This window comes from Cricetulus griseus, chromosome 3 (assembly GCF_003668045.3).
Source record: "Cricetulus griseus strain 17A/GY chromosome 3, alternate assembly CriGri-PICRH-1.0, whole genome shotgun sequence".
Taxonomy (NCBI): Eukaryota; Metazoa; Chordata; class Mammalia; order Rodentia; family Cricetidae; genus Cricetulus; species Cricetulus griseus.
Window position 1 is genome coordinate 55,373,756 of NC_048596.1, and position 17,921 is coordinate 55,391,676.

Below are 17,921 nucleotides of genomic sequence, written 5' to 3' on the forward strand. Positions count from 1 at the left end.
AAGATAGGCCATGTAAAAGCCACTACACATTGTGCTGCCATGTTAAGAACAGCATTAAACATTTGTGTTTAACAATTTCCTATAAATACTGTATAATGTGCACCCTATCTCATCTTGTGCTTATATTTTCAAAAGAAACTATTCTCACCTTTCTTAAACACAGGACTTTTACATAATCTCCTAAAACATACAGATCCTAAACAGAACCTGCAGGACACAGTTGGGAAGTTTGCTTATGACTCATCTAATAGAGAATGAGGGGAATAGAAAGAGAAATGTTTGGGAGGACACACTGTGGGCTTTAACCCAGTCAGAAGGTGTTACCTTGGCTTTCTGGTACTAACCCTTAGATCTGCACCAAAGAGCAGCCACTTCACTGCCACTATAGAAATAAAGGACATTAGAATCTCGAAATGGCTAACAAGCAGCCAGTTATTTTAAACCAAAACATTTTTCAAACAGTTACTGATCAAAGGATGAACTTAAGAAATATTTCCACTTAGTATCTGATTCTTGGAGGGAACAAGCTCAAAATGCTTAAAACAAGAAGGAGGAAAGGGAAAGAAAGAACATGCTAAATTAAATCAGTCCTACAATTAAGCAAAAGATCAAAAAGAAAATCTGAAAAATAGTTAATTCTATCATGTGCAGTACTCTTCAACTAACATTCTTTGTGGAAAGAGTAGAGTGAAACCCCTAAAGGCTACCATGGCATTTACAAGCTGGCTGGGGAGACTCTTTGAGTCTGGACAAACACAACAAAAGACATTGGCTTCCACGAGGTAGAGAAAAAAAAGGGAGGAAAACAGAAAATTTGAATCCTATTAAAATTGTCCTTTAGTGAAGAGGTTTACTAAAGCAATGGGATTTACTAAAGTAATGACGCTCCTATATTCTCAGCTACATGTGTGAATGCAAACCCTGACAATTTACTATGAATTTTGGCAATGTTGTTATTGTGGTAACAACAAAGCCCTCACTGTGGACCTTAAGTACTTCCTTCAATGATAGCTCAACTCATTCTAAAAAGCCATAATTTGAAAGCTCCAGAAGAGAAAAAAATAAAACAAAACAAAACAAAAAAATCTTAATTGTGATGAAATGTCTGCCAAGAATTAAAATTCGTAGTAGAGCCCTGGCACAGGGCTGTGGAAGCTCAAGTTTTCTGGGTTTGGCTCTCATCTTGTATTCCTTAGCCTCCTTTCTTCTCTCTCTCCTACTACAGCCATTTTACAGCACCCCTGAAATTGATTCTTCTCATTATGTTCTCATAGTATCCAATGGTCAACAGCTATTAACATCCAAAACTCCAGATGGGCAGCAAGTGTCCCTGCTAGACCCTGCAGAGTTTGAGACAAGACTGCTCACCCCAAAAAAGTTGCAATCTGAAGCTGTAGGTTCATGGCTTTACTATTTAAACTTCAATGGCAAAACTACACTTACATTAATTATATGAAAATAAAGATTCTCATCTATGAAACAAAAATTAGTAACTTTCTTCATTGAAAAATTGTTTTAGTGTCTATAATATCAAATGTGAGACTATTTGGTATGTGCTTTTTGTTTGTTTTTTGAGACAGGGTTTCTCTGTATAACAGCCCTAGCTGTCCTGGAACTCACTATGTAGACCACACTGGCCTCAAACTCAGAGATCTGCCTGCCTCTACCCTGCCCTCCCACTCCCACCCCAAGTGCCCAGTGAGTGCTTCTTACTTGCTAAGAAACCGTATGTACTTTTCTGCTCAGAGGTTGGGCAAGCATGGTCTCCACCTCTTATATGGCTTCAGGAATGGAAGATTTAACATTCTGTTATTAATTTTTTTTTCTTACATTCAATTTAGTATGTGGTTGTTGCTGCTCATGTGCCAAAACACACATGGAGGTCAGAGAACAATTTTCAGGACTTGGTTCTCTACTTCTACCGTGTAGGTCCTAGGGACTGAGCTCAGGTCACCAGGTTTGGTGGCAGGCACCTTTACCTGCTGAGCCATTTTGCTAACCCACATTCTGTTATTTATTTTTAAGTTACCTAACAGTCTGGTTTCCTCAAAAAATAAACCGAGGCATAGAATTCTGATTGAAAAATTGTGTTTCCAGACACTTGCATTATCTATCTACCTCCAGACTGTTGCAATTACAAAAGAGGACAGACGACTAAGAACTAACAGTAAAGTCAAAAAGGGAAAGGTGGCAGCTGGCTTCTGCAAAGTCACTCAGTTCAATACCCAGCATTTTCTAGAGTTCAGCTAACCAGTAGACTAACCTCCAACTACATGGGACGGTATCCACTTGAATAGAATGTAAATCAAGTCATCAGCTACATTTGAAGTGCCTGACATTCACATGTACTTGGGTGGTGACAATCTTACTAGACAAACTGTCAAGCACAATTGCAGAGCATTACATAGTTCTCATCACTGCAGCATGGGCTGGGCATGGTAGCTCTGGCATATAATCCCAGCATTTAGGAGGCCAAGATAACAACACTGCTGTGAGTTTGAAATCAGCTACTTGGGCAATGGTGTGGAGATCCTGTCTCAAAAAAGAAAATGAAAGATCTAGTGTGACACATGGAAGAACATTCTGTGAGCATTTAAAATGGTTCTACTGGGGCTGGAGTGATAGCTCAGTGGTTAAGGGAACTAGCCACTCTCCCAGAGGACATGGATTTAACTCCTAGCATCCACATGGCAGATCACAACATGCCTGTAACTCCAGGTTCAGGGGATCCACCATGCTCTTTGGTCTCCTTGGGCACTAGGCACACACATACATGCAGGCAAAATGCTCATACACATAAAATTGTTTTGTTATGTTTTGTTTTTTAAAGAAAATGCTTTCGCTTAAGCAGATTCAATAATCAAATTAGATTTAACACAGTGATTTCAGCAGCTATTTATTAAAATATTCAAAAAGTACTGCTGAAATAGAAAATGTTAACAAACATCAAGAATGCAACATCAGACTCTGATACTCAAAGGGAAAAAAAATTAAGACTGATTCATTAAATGTGCCTAAAGGACATCAGTAATTTCAAAACTATGCTTTAAAATGGTAGCCTGGGGCACATGCCTTTAATCCCAGCACTTGGGAGGCAGAGGCAGGAAGATCTCTGTGAGTTCCAGGACAACTTGGTCTACAAAGTAAGTTTCAGGACAGTCAGGGCTACACAGAGAAACCCTGTCTTGAAAAAAAACAAAATAATTAGATAAACAGACAAACAGATAGAAAGAATGAAGGGATGAATGAATAATGAAGAAAGAAAAGTAGTTTGGGGCCATAGAGATAACACAGTGGTTGAGAGTGCTGGTAATCTTTTAGAGGATCAGAGTTCGATTCCCAGCACCTACATGGCAGCTCACAAAATTCTGTAACTCCAGATGCAGGGAATCTGGTGCCTTCTTCTGGCCTTCAAGGGAAACGGGCACATATATGGTATACAGACATGCAGAGCACCAATACACATAAAAATAGATTTTAAAAATAAACAAACAAAACCCCCTGCAGTTTGGCAGCCGGACTGGGGGTACAGGTCTGTAATCACAGAACTCAGGAGGAACTTAAGTTTGGACTAATATAGTAAGTTCCAGGCCATCATGGGCTAAAGTGAAAGCCTGCCTCAAAAAAAAAAAAAAAATTATGAACTTAGCAAATCAAACCTTTATATAACTCTCAGAAGTGTTAATAAATCCAACCATCCACCTGCACTGAGGTTACACTTTGTTAGCTATAACGTTCTCTAAAACTCTGAAACAATTTAAACAGCATGTTAATAATCATAAAGACTTGTCTTAAGAGCGGATGCTCTTGCGGAGAACCTGAGTTAAATTCCCAGCACCTACACAGTAGCTCACAACCATTTGAAACTTCAGTCCTAGTGGATCTGGTACCCACTTCTGGCCTTCACAGACACTGCATGCACCTGGTGCAAAGACACATGCAGGCAAACACTCATATACATAAAGAATTTTTTTACAAATTGTACATACAGGATAAAATATTGCTGATTAGTCTAAAATACCTTCATGTTAGAATTTATCATCTAAGTCTGAGCTGAAAAGTTCAATGCAGAAATCAAAGTCAGGCCAACCTTATGACTTCTCTAGAGTCCTAGTTTACTAATTAATATTAGATTAAAAAATAACAAGTAATAGACTGCAAACAGTAAGACACATGTGCAGCCCAATTAAAATAAAAGCAGTAAGTATCTTTAGTACATGTGTACAGCATTTAGGATCTCTTTGCAAGTATCTTAAGAAAGAGTGAAAGTGTCAGTGAACCACCCCCTCCCAGATGACCCCTGAACTCACCATCTTTAAAATTGCCCCATACAATCGCAAGAGCACTTTCCGAGGTTCATCACCAACACTGGCTATGGAGTCTGGCAAGGAGCACTGGAACAGCATGTTACTGAGACCGCCCCTGTGAGAGAAGACACAGAAGTAAAAGCTCAGCCTTTTTTTCTGGTGAGCACAAGACAAGCTGTCAGTTGATACAACTGTGCTCATCTGACTCTTGGTGTATTCACTCAGGATATTTGAAAACACTAATGATGAACTCCCATTTTCAAACAAATTCCACAAGTCCAATTACAGACAAATCCTCAATCTGTTTTTTTCTAGCATAGAGACCATTCATTCAATTGCTCTTATATATCTTAAAAGTGATAAGGACCAAGGAGGAGACTCCTCAGCACTAAGAATGGGAATGCTGACACCTCCCTGAAAGCCAGGATTTTTCTACCTACTATTTTCATTATATTGTCCTGATCAATTAGGGGACAACCTGGCAAAACCCAGTTTTCTCTTTCCATGATGTGGGTGGTCTCAGGATCATTCATGTCCTCATGTCAGCTGACTTGGAGGTAAGTGACCTGGACGACTGAGTGTTCATTGCCCTCTTGGGACAATCCTAAAACTTCTCCAGGGCTGCTCATTTGGTGTGTGATTCTAAGACCTATCTCTTTCATGCTAAGGTTAGTAGTTTTAACTAAGTCTTTAAAAAAAAAAAGAAAAGAAAAGAAACCACTACACCATGAACTTGTTTAGGGGCTTCAAGAGATGGCAATGACCTACTGCCACACTCAGCTCTCACTGCTAAACCAAACGCACATTACTGGTTCCTTTAAACAGCCTGGGGGCAAATCAACAGCCTGGGCTGGAGAAAACTAGAGATGGAAGAGTTCTTAAAATGAACAGATGACACAAAATTCTGTACAAAATGAACCACAGATAAGAGGGACTTCAATTGTAGTGGACCTTCAGAGTCCTAAATCCTATTCTGACTCCTAGGAAGCCCAAGCTGCCTCCAGGTACATAACCGCCATACCCAGTTTGACCTTTTTTTTCCTTTAATTAGTTAAGAACTTCTAAGTACCCCTATACAACTGTACTCGGTTTGGATTTTTGTCTGTTTTAGTTAGGTTTCTGAAGACAGGGCCTCATTTATTCCAGGCTGGTCTCAAATTCATTTTACTATGTAGCCAAGGCTGGCTTTGAACTCCTGATCCTCCTACTAAGATAACTCCCACTTCTCAAAGCCCCTGGAATTATAGGCAGTGGAAGGCCAGCTGGCTGAAGTTTTTCAGGAGGCTGCTAAAAATATGTTGAAGAAGGACAGATAGAGTATGGGCCTATTCCCAGAAGACAAGGCAGGTGTCACTCTCATTAAAAGCTCAGCAAGAAGTCAGCAGGGAGAGGAGGAACAAGCAGCTTTCCATTCCTAAGCTAACTGGGTAGTACCCTCCTCTGCAGGGCTTACCACAATTCCCCCACCATGTGCAGTCAGCCAACAGGGGCTTCTGACTACCAAGCAACAGGACAAGCCCTCAATTTTCTTCCTGTCACGTGTTCTCCAAAGCTTGGTCAAATGAAAACAGATGAACTACTGTTCTAAACTGTGTGACTTGACTGCAAGTTTGCCCCGTATTCCCACATTAGGCAGGCAGGCTAGCATGGCCAGAAACAAACTCAAACTCAGACATCTTTGGTCTATTGTGTCAACTGTGGTCTTGGTTGTGCAATAGGCTGTAATGAATAAGCTGTCTGTTACAGTTTGATGTCAGTCTAAATGAGTGAAACAGGGTCATTAAACCAGTAGCCTAAGAACTATGAGAAACTAATCAGGAAAAAAAAACAACACAGTGGCCAATGAGTCAAATCCTATGACTGGTAACAAGATCTGCTGCCAACAAAGGCCATAGAAATGCAGGTTAAAATTTAACTACCCACTTTACCATAAAGTCACTAAAACATCAGCATAGGTACCAGGCACTCTCTCTCAAAATACTTCAGAGATTTGAAGCCACAAACAGTATCACCTTGTATATGGCATTTTACAATAAACATGAATGAATCACAATTCAGCACAGCAAGCACAAGATATTCATGCTAAAAACAAACAAAAACCCACCAGCATAACCAGTAGAAAACAGCAAAGAATAGCAGAGGCAGGGGGAATCTCTCAATTCTAGGCCAGCCTGGTCTACAGAGATAGTTATAGGACAACCAAGACGACACCAAGAAACCCTGTCTCAAAAAACAAAACAAAAAGAAAGAAAAATAATTCTTGGGCTAAATTTGTAGCTATTGGGTTTTTTGTTTGTTTTGGTTTGTTGGAAGTTCCATCCCCAGGACCAAAAGAATTTAATTTTAAAACTTTGAAAATATTCATGCTGATTCAGGACTTTACTGGCCTGGAGTCATCATTATGAACATAAAATATCACTGTAGCTACAGGAGGGGTGAGAAGGTAAAAAAAACTCATATTTGAATGGATTCCAGACATATTACATAACACGTTTAGTTCTTATAATAATCTTGTTTTCTTACTTCATACTTTCTCTTTGAAAATATTATAGGGTATGGTGGCAGTGGCCTTTAATCCCAGTGTTAGATCTCAGGCAGTACAAAGATCCAGAAATGAGCTCATGTTGGACTACAGAAGGATTTCTATGGTTAGATAAAAGAAAGCATTCCTCTAGAACTTGTGAAACATGTTCATGTCCCCCAAAAGGAGTCATTTCCCTTGCCTCTGGCAGAACCCATGTAAAAGCTAGAAAGTTAATCTGTAATCCCATTGTGCCTTTCTCAAAATGAGAAGCAGAGACAGGAGAATTCTAAGAAACTCATGGGCCAGCCAGCCTGGTATATATATGCAATGAATAACAAACAAACCTTGCCTCAAACAAAAGCAAATGTTGACTGCTGAGGACCAACCAGAGGTTGCCCATGTATGTGCTATGGAATGTAACACACACACACACACACACACACAGAGAGAGAGAGGGGGGGTGGGAGGAGACACAACACGACCCCATTGACATAGACCCCATTGACATATACCGATGGTTGCATATCAAAACCCATGCTGGCCTCCATACTCACAAGTACCTGTTACACATTTCAAAGTTGAAGCCAGCAACCTGGTCCTTCTCGCCTCCCTCCATCTCAGGGCTTCCCTCCCCAGCTACTTATCCTTTTATAATTCATAGGATTTGTTCATTCCCTCGCTTCTCTTAAAGATGACCCTGGCCATATCTAGTCTGCTTTCTTTTCTCTCTGAGTTGGACTCTCCAGAAGCCTCTGGGTATTTTCTTTTATCTACAATAAAAACCTTTCCCCTAATTATAGACTGGCCATTTTGGCAGTCTATTACTTTACTGTGCCCCCCTTGCATATCCTCAGCACTCAGGAGGTTGAAGTTGGCAGATCTCTGAGTTCCAGACCAACCAGGTCAGAGAGAAAGAGACTGCAAACTAGGATCTCATCTAAACTTTTCTGCAAATATCCCTCCTCCAGGCACACAGTACTTTGTTGTGTGATATTTTGTTTGTATTTTGACAAATAAATCTTAAGTGGATATCAGAGGGCAGAGCTAGCCATTAGTTAACCATAGAGACCAAGCAGTGGTGTCTCGTGCCTTTAATCCCAGCACCCGGGAGGCAGGGAGAGGAAGTGATAAAATGGGACAGGACCTCACCCTTTTGGATGGAGGATTTGGACAAGTAGGAAGCAACTGGTGGCTGCTCCATGTTCTCTGATCTCTCAGGTTTTCTCCCAATATTTAACTCCCAATTCTTTATTGATTAAAATTATATTAACATTTCAGTACTTGATATAACAAGAACTCTTTAAAACCAGAGCTGCTAGCCATGGGGCCCTGATTTTAGTCCCAACACTCAAAGAGGGCCAGCCCTCAGGAGGCAGAGACAAGATTTGTAGCCAGCCTAGTCCACATGTGACCTACAAGACAGCCTGGGTGACAGAGTGGGTCTCTGGTTTTTCACTTCCTAAGTCTATAAGGACTCACAGACTCTTGCACTCTCTCTCATGTCTTCTCCCATCCTTCCACTTTAAAGAACCAGAGTTGCTGAGTTTGTGGCTAGCCTATTCTACAGAGCAAGTTCCAGGACAACCAGAAAACCTATCCCAAAAACAAATCAAAAAACTGTGTCTTTCTCCCCACTTGTCCTTCAAGACTATAGGAGAGGAAGAGGGGAAAGAGCCTGTCCCCTGTGTGAGGTAGAGACCTGACTTCTGACTTCAAAGGCAGTCAGCTTACCAAGAAGGCCTCAAATATCAATCACCTAGAAGACCTAGAGTGGAGACTCCAATCCCCAGCCCTGCATAATACAGCAAAACCCCAGCTGGAACATGAGAAGAAATCAAGATGGCCATGCCCTTGGCAGTGTAAATAAATGTCCTTCTCTCTCACCAGTTTCGAAGCCCTTCAGGATAAGACACAACAGCACTGCTCTTAAATTGTTGTTCCCGCTGCAGCAAGCAATCTGCAGAACAGGCATCTGTCACCTTGGTGCCAAAGCACAGGGAAGTCAAACACAGGCAGCATCTCAAACCTTGGCAGCCTATTCACCCCCCTTACCACCCACTGGACATTCTCAAATTAGGTTGGCCATGAAAACTGCTTTTTAAGTTTGGCTGCTCTGAAAAGTTCTCATAGACCATATATATCTTCCACATATAAAAGGAAGTCAGATTTGAGTTAATAATGGCATCAAACTTTCACAATCCTAAAAGTAAACCCAAATGAATAACGATGACTTATTAAATCTATATCATATGAGCTATATTAAAATTCCCTTGAGCTCATGGAAGCTGACATGCATGTAGTGATAATTATGGGCACTTACTAATATTTCATTTCTTGGACAGGAGGTGCACTCCTTTAATCCCAACACTTGGGAGGCAGAGGCAAGTGAATCTCTGTAATTCAAGACTGGCCTGGTCTACAAAGTGAGTTCTAGGACAGCCAGGGCTACACAGAAAAGCCCTGTCTATACGAAGTTTCAAAACAAAATTGCTAAGTGTGGTGGCACACCCCTTTTATCCCAGCACTCTGAGGCATAGGAGGTTGATCTGTGTTTAAGGCCAGTCTGGTCTATATAGTAAGTTCTAGGCCAGTCAAGGCTAAAACACAGAGAAACCCTGTCTAAAAAAATTCATAAAGCTGGGCATGGTAGCACATGCTTTTGATCCCAGCACTCGGGAGGCAGAAGCAGGTAGACCTCTGTGAGTTCTAAGACAGCCTTGGCTGTTACACTGCCTGGAGAGAAACTGTCACCAAAAACAAAACAAAACAAAACAAAAAAAAAAAAAAACAAAACAAATCACGGAAATGGTTATATGGATAAATCTCCCTCTCTTTGAAGTTTTTATATATTTTTCCTTCTCCCAAACTGGAACAGCAATCTACTCTCTAGCCTAACTTTTTTAATTCTCAACTTTTTTCTACCTTTATTCAGAATAAAGAACTTCTCTCCTAACTCACATACTTCAGCTGACAGTAGTGCCTGGCTTTGACTACTTTTCGGCCTTTCAGGATTCAGGAGTACTCCCCCTCATTTCACAAAGTACTTCCACAGGCATCGCATTTAGCCCAACTCCAGAGCTGACCTCCCAGTCCTTATTAAATGAATAAGATTTATTACTTTTAATCTGTGTGTACAGGTGTTTTATCTGTATGTATTTTACCATGTGTGTGCCATGTCTGGAGCCCAAAGAGGCCAGAAGAGGGTATCAGATTCCCTGGAACTGGGGTTACAGATGGTTATAAGCACCCATGCAGATACAGGGACTAACCCTGAGTCCTCCTGCCAGTGCAATCCGTATTCCTAACCATTGAGCCATCTCTCTTGTTCCTGCCTGCCCCCACCCAGTCCTTACTTTGTAGTTGTTTTGCCATCAGCCCCAGGGCTAGTGCAATACTAATAAACACAATAAGAAAGTGTATTATGAAAGACAGATTACAATCTCTTTGTGGAAAACTAAAAATAAGGGCCTCCCTGACTTACATAGAAGGTGGTGAATCCTGGAGAGAAGCTGGCTGACAGGCCCCAGTAGATAGGAGATCAGATAAAATAAAAGCACTGCAGGTATGGTGGTGCATGTTCTCTCTCTCTCTCTCTCTCTCTCTCTCTCTCTCTCTCTCTCTCTCTCTCTCTCTTTCTCTCTCTCTCAAGGAAAGACAGACTTTTGTGAGTTTGAGGCTAGCCTGGTCTACAAAGCAAAGTCTAGGCCAGGCAGAAGTACACAGTAAGACTCTGTCACAAAAGTAAATATTTCAAAAAAAGAACAACAGAACAAAGGCATCAGTGTAGAAATGGACAAACCAAGAGATATGGCTAAAAGCAAGGGCAGAGGGCAGAAGGAAAGGAAACACATATACACTATTCCAACCAACAGTACTGAAATACCACTCATCTTAGAGGTATAGTTCAGTATGTGTAAACCATGTGTTCAGAACACCCACCCAAAATTAAAAATAACATTCAGATTTACAGTTTCCAGTATGGCACACAGAAAGAGCCACTCAATCTAAAACAAAAACAAACTCTTAGCTTTATCAATGAAGACTTGCAGGTTCCCCAAAAAGTAGACAGGCTGGCAAAAGCAGAGTAGAAACCCATACAGCACCTAGAAAAGGACAGGAAGTCCTCACAACTGACAAATTGTTGGGAGCTCAGTGTAACTAACTCACAGTTTAAAGCTTCAGGGATCGAGGGGTAGGCAAGCATGTACCTATAATCCCAGCACTTGGGAGCCTGGGCTACACAGGAAGCACTTGTCTCAAAAAAAATAAAATAAAATAAAAAAAGGAAGAAAGAAGCCTCAGGCAGTACTCCAGTTACTGCTTAGCCTGAAGACTTCTTACAGTATACTCAAAACTATTTTTAAAGAGGGGTCTTGAGAAAGTGATTGGTCACATTAACAGCACCTACCTACTTTTGCAGAGAATCCCAATTCAGTTCCCAGAACTCACATTACTGCCTATAATTCTAACACCAGAGAAACTAACACCCCCTTCGAGACTCTGTGGGCTTCTGCAAGCACATCTGTGTATGCATATGCACACACACACACACACACACACACACACACACACACACACACACACACACACACACACTCATGCATGCACATGCATGACACTAAAATAAAACCTTCTGCTGGACAGTGGTGGCACATACCTCTTGGGAAGCGGAAGCAGAGGCAGGCAGATCACCAAGTTTGAGGCCAGCCTGGTCTACAGAGTGAGTCCAAGACAGCCAGGAATACATAGTGAAGCCCTGTCTTGCAAAAATAAACAAACCTTTAATGGAGAAGGGGAGGGGAGATGGGCTTGTTGTGATCCTATCCAATCACTGGCCTCTTGACTCCCATGTCTGAATTTGATGAGAGGAGAATGACCCTACTAGAAGTCCCCAAGCAAGGCATCTCTGCTAAGAGTCCAAACATTTGTAGAACCTAACTTAAATATTTATTTAAAACAAAAGAATGACAGGCATGTGGTGTACATACATCCATTCAGGCAGAACGCATAAAAAAATTTAATTAACCCCCCCAAAAAAGCCAGGTGGTCCTGGTGCATGCCTTTAATCCCAGCACTTGGGAGGCAGAGACGGGCAGAAGGATCTCTGTGAGTTCAAGGCCAGCCTGGTTTACAGAGAGAATTCCAGGATAGGCTCCAAACCTACAGAGAAACCCTGTCTTGAAAAACAAATAAATAAATAAATAAATAAATAAATAAAATTATCCTAACTCAAATGCAAGCTCCTCTTATGCACTGTTGAAGAGTCTACAGTAAAATCAAATAGGATACAGGAAAAAAAAAAATCCCAGTTATTTCATGAATTATAAAATTTACAAGAAGTGGCAAAAGAAACAGATAAGCCAACACAATTTTGAAAGTGAAGAAAATAATCAGAGGGCTAACACTATCCACCTCTAAAACCACAATAATTAGGGCTGGACAGATGGCTCAGCAGCTGAGAGAGCACAGAAGACCAGGCTCTGTTGCCATACCCTCATGGCAGCTCTTCTGGCCTCCATAGGCAGTCCATGTACATGCACATAAGCAGGCAAATTACTCATACACATAAAATAAAAATAAATATAAGCCAGGTGTTTTGAAGCACATCTTTAATTCCAGCACTTGAGACTATGATCTCTGTGAGTTCAAGGCCAGTCTGGTCTACATAGTGAGTTCTCTAGGCTACACAGCAAGATTGTGTTTCAAAACAAACAAAAAGTGTTAATGAAAACAAACTGTGGGAAAAGACCGAAATAATCAATACAAGTATAGAACTTGTAAGTACAGAACTGAAAGCCCATAAATAGAAGTAATCTTTGACAAGAGCAAAGGCAGTACCATAGAGTAAAAACGGTACTTTTGATAACTAGTACTGAAACTGCACACACATAAAAGAATCTAGACAGACTTACACCTCCAATAAAATAAACCTCAAAGAAATCACAAACCTAAATGTAAAATGCAAAAAAAGTAAAATTTCGCCAGACGTTGGTGGCGCAAGCCTTTAGTCCCAGCACTGGGGAGGCAGAGGCAGATGGATCTCTGTGAGTTCGAGACCAGCCTGGTCTACAAGAGCTAGTTCCAGGACAGCCTCCAATGCCACAGAGAAACCCTGTCTCGAAAAAAAAAAAAAAAAAAAAAAAGTAAAATTTCTGCTAAAATTTTATGAAATCTAGATGATGAAAGGTCTGATATTTTTTAGATAACACAATGAAGGCAAGATTCAGGGCTAGGCACGGAAAGCATTCTCAGGCCTAAATTCAATCCCTGAAACTGAAAAAAATAAAGACAAACAAGAAAAGCCAGGCTCAGAAGTTCTACCTGTAATGCCATGCTTTGGAGGCTGAGACAGAGAATTACTAAGAGTCTGAGGTCAGCCTGAGCTACCGAGTCAGACTTTGCCCACTCCCTCGAGACTGAAAAGAAAGTCAAACTGAGCAGAAGGGTTGCTGCAGCAAGTTAGAGGTCATCCTTCAGTACATGGTGAACATGAAATGCTCTCTAGGAATCAGTCTTATATAAAAGCAGGAAAATACCCACAACCAAGCATGTCAAGACCTGTGGCTCTTAAGTCCTGGGGAGAAAACATAGATGGGGGAGGGGTTCCTTCTTTTTGGTTCTTCCAGAGTAAGGCCTTGAAGGGGGAATCTTAAAAGCAGTCATCAGGGGAAGGACTGCTAAGCAGAGGGTAGGAGCAAAGAAAGGCCTGGTACTGAAACACAAAGCTCATTCAGAAGCACTGGGACCAATGGAAAGAGCTCAGTCAGTCACTGCAGTTGGGGGAAGGGGCAATTTTAAAAGAATAACTAACAAAACAGTCCTTCTCAAAGGTAGACTGGAGCTGAAGTTTAGACCTTACAAACAAGTTTAGGTTTTATTTCCTAGCTACAAAAGCCATGGAAGCAACTGGTGACATTTGAGAAACACCTGGCAACAGGCTACAGAATGAGCTAGATAGAGGTTAGAACACAAAATGCTTAGAACCCCTGAGGCCTCCTGCTACCATATGTGTTGAAGCAAGGGCTGGTAGTTCTGGGCTGTCCCTCTGCCTCAGAGACCAGAATAGAGGAGAGACTTCTGGGGAATAGAGTAAAAAAGATGGGAGGAACTGGAGCTAGGCCTGCTGTTAAGGCAAAGACAGAAAGAAGTACATTCTGAGGTGGGGAGGAGCCAAAGGGTTAAACCTGGGACAGTCTGAATAAACTGAATTGAAGCAATATGATGAATAAACTGGGCGGATGTACTGTTCTGAACCCAGCAAAAAGCTACATCCAGGCCACTAAGTTTGTTTTAAAGGGAGTGACCACCTACTTCCCCACATCTTACATCCCTTTTTCTCCTTTTCAATATATTCTATAACTACATTTCACACAGCACAGACCTGAGAGGCAGTTTACAGCATGTCTCATTTGTTTCGTTTTGGTTTTTGGAGACAGGGTTTCTCTGTGTAATAACTCTGGCTGTCCTGAAACTCACAGAGATCTGCCTGGGATTAAAGACTTGAGCCACCATGCCCGGCAGCATGCCACATTTTAACAGGTACTGACATCCAAATGAAAGCCTTATTTTTTTTTGTTTGTTTTTTTTCTGGCAGACCAGGCTGGTCTTGAACTCACAGAGATCCACCTGCCTCAGCCTCCCGAGTGCTGAGATTAAAGGCCTGGCAGGAAAGCCCTATCTCTAAGACTAATTCCTGAGCCAGGGAATGGTAGCGCACACCTTAGATCCCAGCACTGGGGAGGCAGGGGCAGGTGGATCTTTGAGGTCGAGGTCTGCCAGGTCTACAGAGTGGCAAGTTCCAGGACAGCCAGGGATACAGAGAGAAACCCCCACCCCCCCAAAAAAGGACTAACTACTGTAGAGAAAAAGAAAAACAAAAACAAGAGAGTCTCAGTGCTTTGCAATGACTACTTTGAGCAAAGCAGATTTAACTGAGGAGTGAAACACTCCCTGGAGAGACCCACAGGCTTAAGGCTGGGTACAGAGCTGTCCAAACAGACTCCAGGCCAATTTAGAAGAAGGAAACACTGAGCTGGAGAGATGGATCAGAGATTAAGAGCACTGGCTGCTCTTCCAAAGATCCTGAGTTCAATTCCCAGCACCCACATGGTGGCTCACAACCATCTATAATGGAATCTGATGCCCACTTGTGGCCTGCAGGCATACATACAAAGCATTCACACAATACAGTAAATAGATAACTAAAAATTAAAAAATAAAAAAGGGATGCCAGGCAGTAGTGTTGCATGCCTTTAATCCAGCACTCGGGAGGCAGAGGCAGGGAGCCAGCCTGGTCTATAGAGCAAGTTCCAGGAAAGGCTCCAAAGCTACAGAGAAACCCTGTCTGGGAAAAAAGAAAAAGAAAGAAAAACAGACAGACAGACCAGAGAACTATCAACAGATGTCAGGCAAGTCACTCATCTAAAGTTTTGGGTTTGGTTTTGATGAAACAGGGTCTCATGTAGCCCAGGCTAGCCTTTGTAACTCCTGATACACCTACCTCCCCCTTCCAAGTGGTAGGGCAAGCACATACCATCAGGCCCAGCTTTACTTCTCTAGGAAGAGAATGTGCCACAGTAATCTCTACCATCCATCCGGGTGAGAACTGTCAGGCATGCCAGAGTTTTAAGTTTGGGGACAAGTTTTTCTAGGACACTCAACAATGATTTGAACATCTGTGGTCTTCCTTTTTCTTCTTCCTACCAAACTGCCTTTTTAACTATCTGCTCATAGACACATTACCTATCCACGAGGGGCCTGAAACACAAAGAGACCATCCAAAGAGTTAATTTTGCTGCATTCATGACTCTCGTGAAAGACTGGGCACAGAAAAGGAATCAAATGACCAGAACTGGATTTGAGGATTATCGATGGCAGCCAGCCAGCCAGCCAGTTTCTAGACACTTGGCACTCAACCGGGTCAACCAAACAGAAACTAGTAGAAAACGACGAAATGGGTTTTCAAAGGTCAAACAAAAAAACCCGTACTCAATACTGAATGCCAAGCACTTGTGCAATAAGCAAGGGGATTGCTACATTTCTCTAGTAAGTCTGAATACATAAAAAAACTATGTAATTTTTAATCAAAGGTGAAATATTTAAACTTAAAAGGTGTAAGGAATGCCAGGCAGAGTGGCAGATGCCTTTAATCCCAGCACTCAGGAGGCGGAGGCAGCAGATATCTGTGAGTCTGAGACCAGACTGATCTACGTAGTGAGTTCAGCCAGAGCTCCACAGTGGGGGGAGGGTCTGACAGGGAGTGAGGAACCAAGCATAGTGGGGCACATTTATAATCCTGGACTTTGGGAGGTAGAGACAGGATCGGTGATTCATGGCCAGTATCCAATACCAGGAAGTTCGAGACCACTTTGCCTACAAAAGACCCTATCTTTCAAAAGAGGAAGATTTCTTTCTACTTCACGCTTATTTTTGGAGCCACGCCTCCAAACACCGGCCAGTAACACAGGTACACGAAGACTTAAGAACCTCAGTAGGAGATGCATGAATGACTACTACCTTCCATCAACACACACCAACTACCCATCTCTACCACTCCCCTTCCCCTCTTTTTTTTTTTTTAATTGGAGACAGTGTCTCACTATGTAGCTCTATAGCTGGCCTGAAAGCCTGAAAGTCGGTATGTAGGCCAAACTGGCCTCGAGCTCACAGATCAGAGATCAGCCTGCCCCAGCCTCCCAAGCGCCAAAGGAGCGTTTCTGGTGATCAAATAACAGACTAGAGGCAGGACAAGGGAAAGTTACCCGATGAGTCTTCCCCCCTTTTCTAAAGCCCAGGCACAACATCCCTTTTTCATTCAAGGCCTTCTTCATAAGCAAACGGCTTCCTAGACATAGCTATTTTGAGCTTCGGTACAGAATGTACTTGTGTGACTGCATAGTATTGTTCTCCCGCAAGGGACCGGAGGCATCCCAGCACACATTTTCCCGCAGCTCTGCCGAAGGCGGCCTGCCGCTCTCCGGGACGTGCTCCGGAGCTGGGGCGCGGCGCTCACCGCGATCCCAGCCGCCGCCCCGCCCCGCCCCCCCCTCCGCGCCCCGCGCGGCGCCGCAGCCACGGACCTGATGACACTGATGTGAAATTGGTCCTCGCGAAGGCCCCGCCAGGCACCGGGCAGGAACTCCTTGCACCACAGGTAGGCCCTGCGCCGCGTCCGGGACTCAGGTTGTTCATCCGCTAGCGGCGGCGATGGCGGCGGGGGCAGGGGCAGGGGAGGCGGCGGCGGCGGCAGCAGCGCGAGAGGCTGGGACCGGCCACCAAGCTGCTTGGGCTCCAGCTCGCCTGAGGCGTCGCGCTGCTGCCCCACGCCGGGCGCCGGGGCAGCTCCGCCACCGCAACTCAGCAGCAGCCCGAGCGGAGACGGCTCCGCCTCACCCCCGGTGCAGAATTTAGTTTTCATGCCGGACAGACGGCCGAGAAGGCGCGGGCAGCCGCAGCGCGAGAGGGCAACACTCAGGGTCCGGCTGGATGCCCGCCTCTGGAGGCCGGGCGCGGGAAATGGCTCTGCGGCTTCACTGACTGGCCGGGCGGCGGTTATGGGAGCGCGCTGGGAGGCGACGGCGGGGAGAGGCAGCAATGGATGGCGGGCAGCGGTGACGAGAGACGAGCGGGAAAAGCTGACCGCGGGCGACTGCTGTAGTGGGCCGCGGCGCTGGCTCCTTTACAGCGCCGCACGCGGAGCGCCCAGCGTCACCGCCCGCCCCCGCGCTCACCGCTGATTGGACGCTGCGGCGCATCACAACCGCCGCCGCCCTCGCCACGACGCTTTCCCATTGGCTGCGGCACAGCCCCTCCTCTCCTCAGGCGGTGAACCCACGGTGAAGGAGGGGCCGGCGCACGGGGGGCGGGGCCTTGTGCGGGGGTCGCGGGGGTCCCGGAAAGACCAGCCATCTCCTTTGGCGGCGCTCACAGGGCGGCGCCTTTGCGGGCCAGGGCCTCTCAAGGCAGAAAAGGAGAAGCCTCTGCAGCTTCAGCAAACTCTAGAGTGGGCCTTGAGAGGGACACGTTTCCTTAGACGCCCCCACGTCTGAAAGCGGTGACTTCAAAGGATTCGGGGGCTTTACAGGGGCTGG

General features: G+C 43.9%; 1 protein-coding gene across 3 annotated transcripts in view; it reads right to left on the bottom strand.

Annotated features, from left to right (window-relative positions):
- The window catches only part of Chka (choline kinase alpha), a 47,540-nt gene extending 30,013 nt beyond the window's left edge, over nucleotides 1–17,527 (bottom strand). For 2 of the 3 annotated variants that reach the window (XM_027408762.2, XM_027408760.2), the window contains exons 1-2: nucleotides 16,911–17,527; nucleotides 4,311–4,422 (exon numbers count right to left, since the gene is read on the bottom strand). In XM_027408762.2, coding sequence (XP_027264563.1) covers nucleotides 4,311–4,422; nucleotides 16,911–17,248 — 450 coding nt within the window. In that variant the 5' untranslated portion in view covers nucleotides 17,249–17,527. The remainder of the gene's footprint in view (nucleotides 1–4,310; nucleotides 4,423–16,910) is intronic. The other variant, XM_027408761.2, reaches the window with a different exon arrangement.
- Between the last annotated feature and the right edge of the window lie 394 nt (nucleotides 17,528–17,921).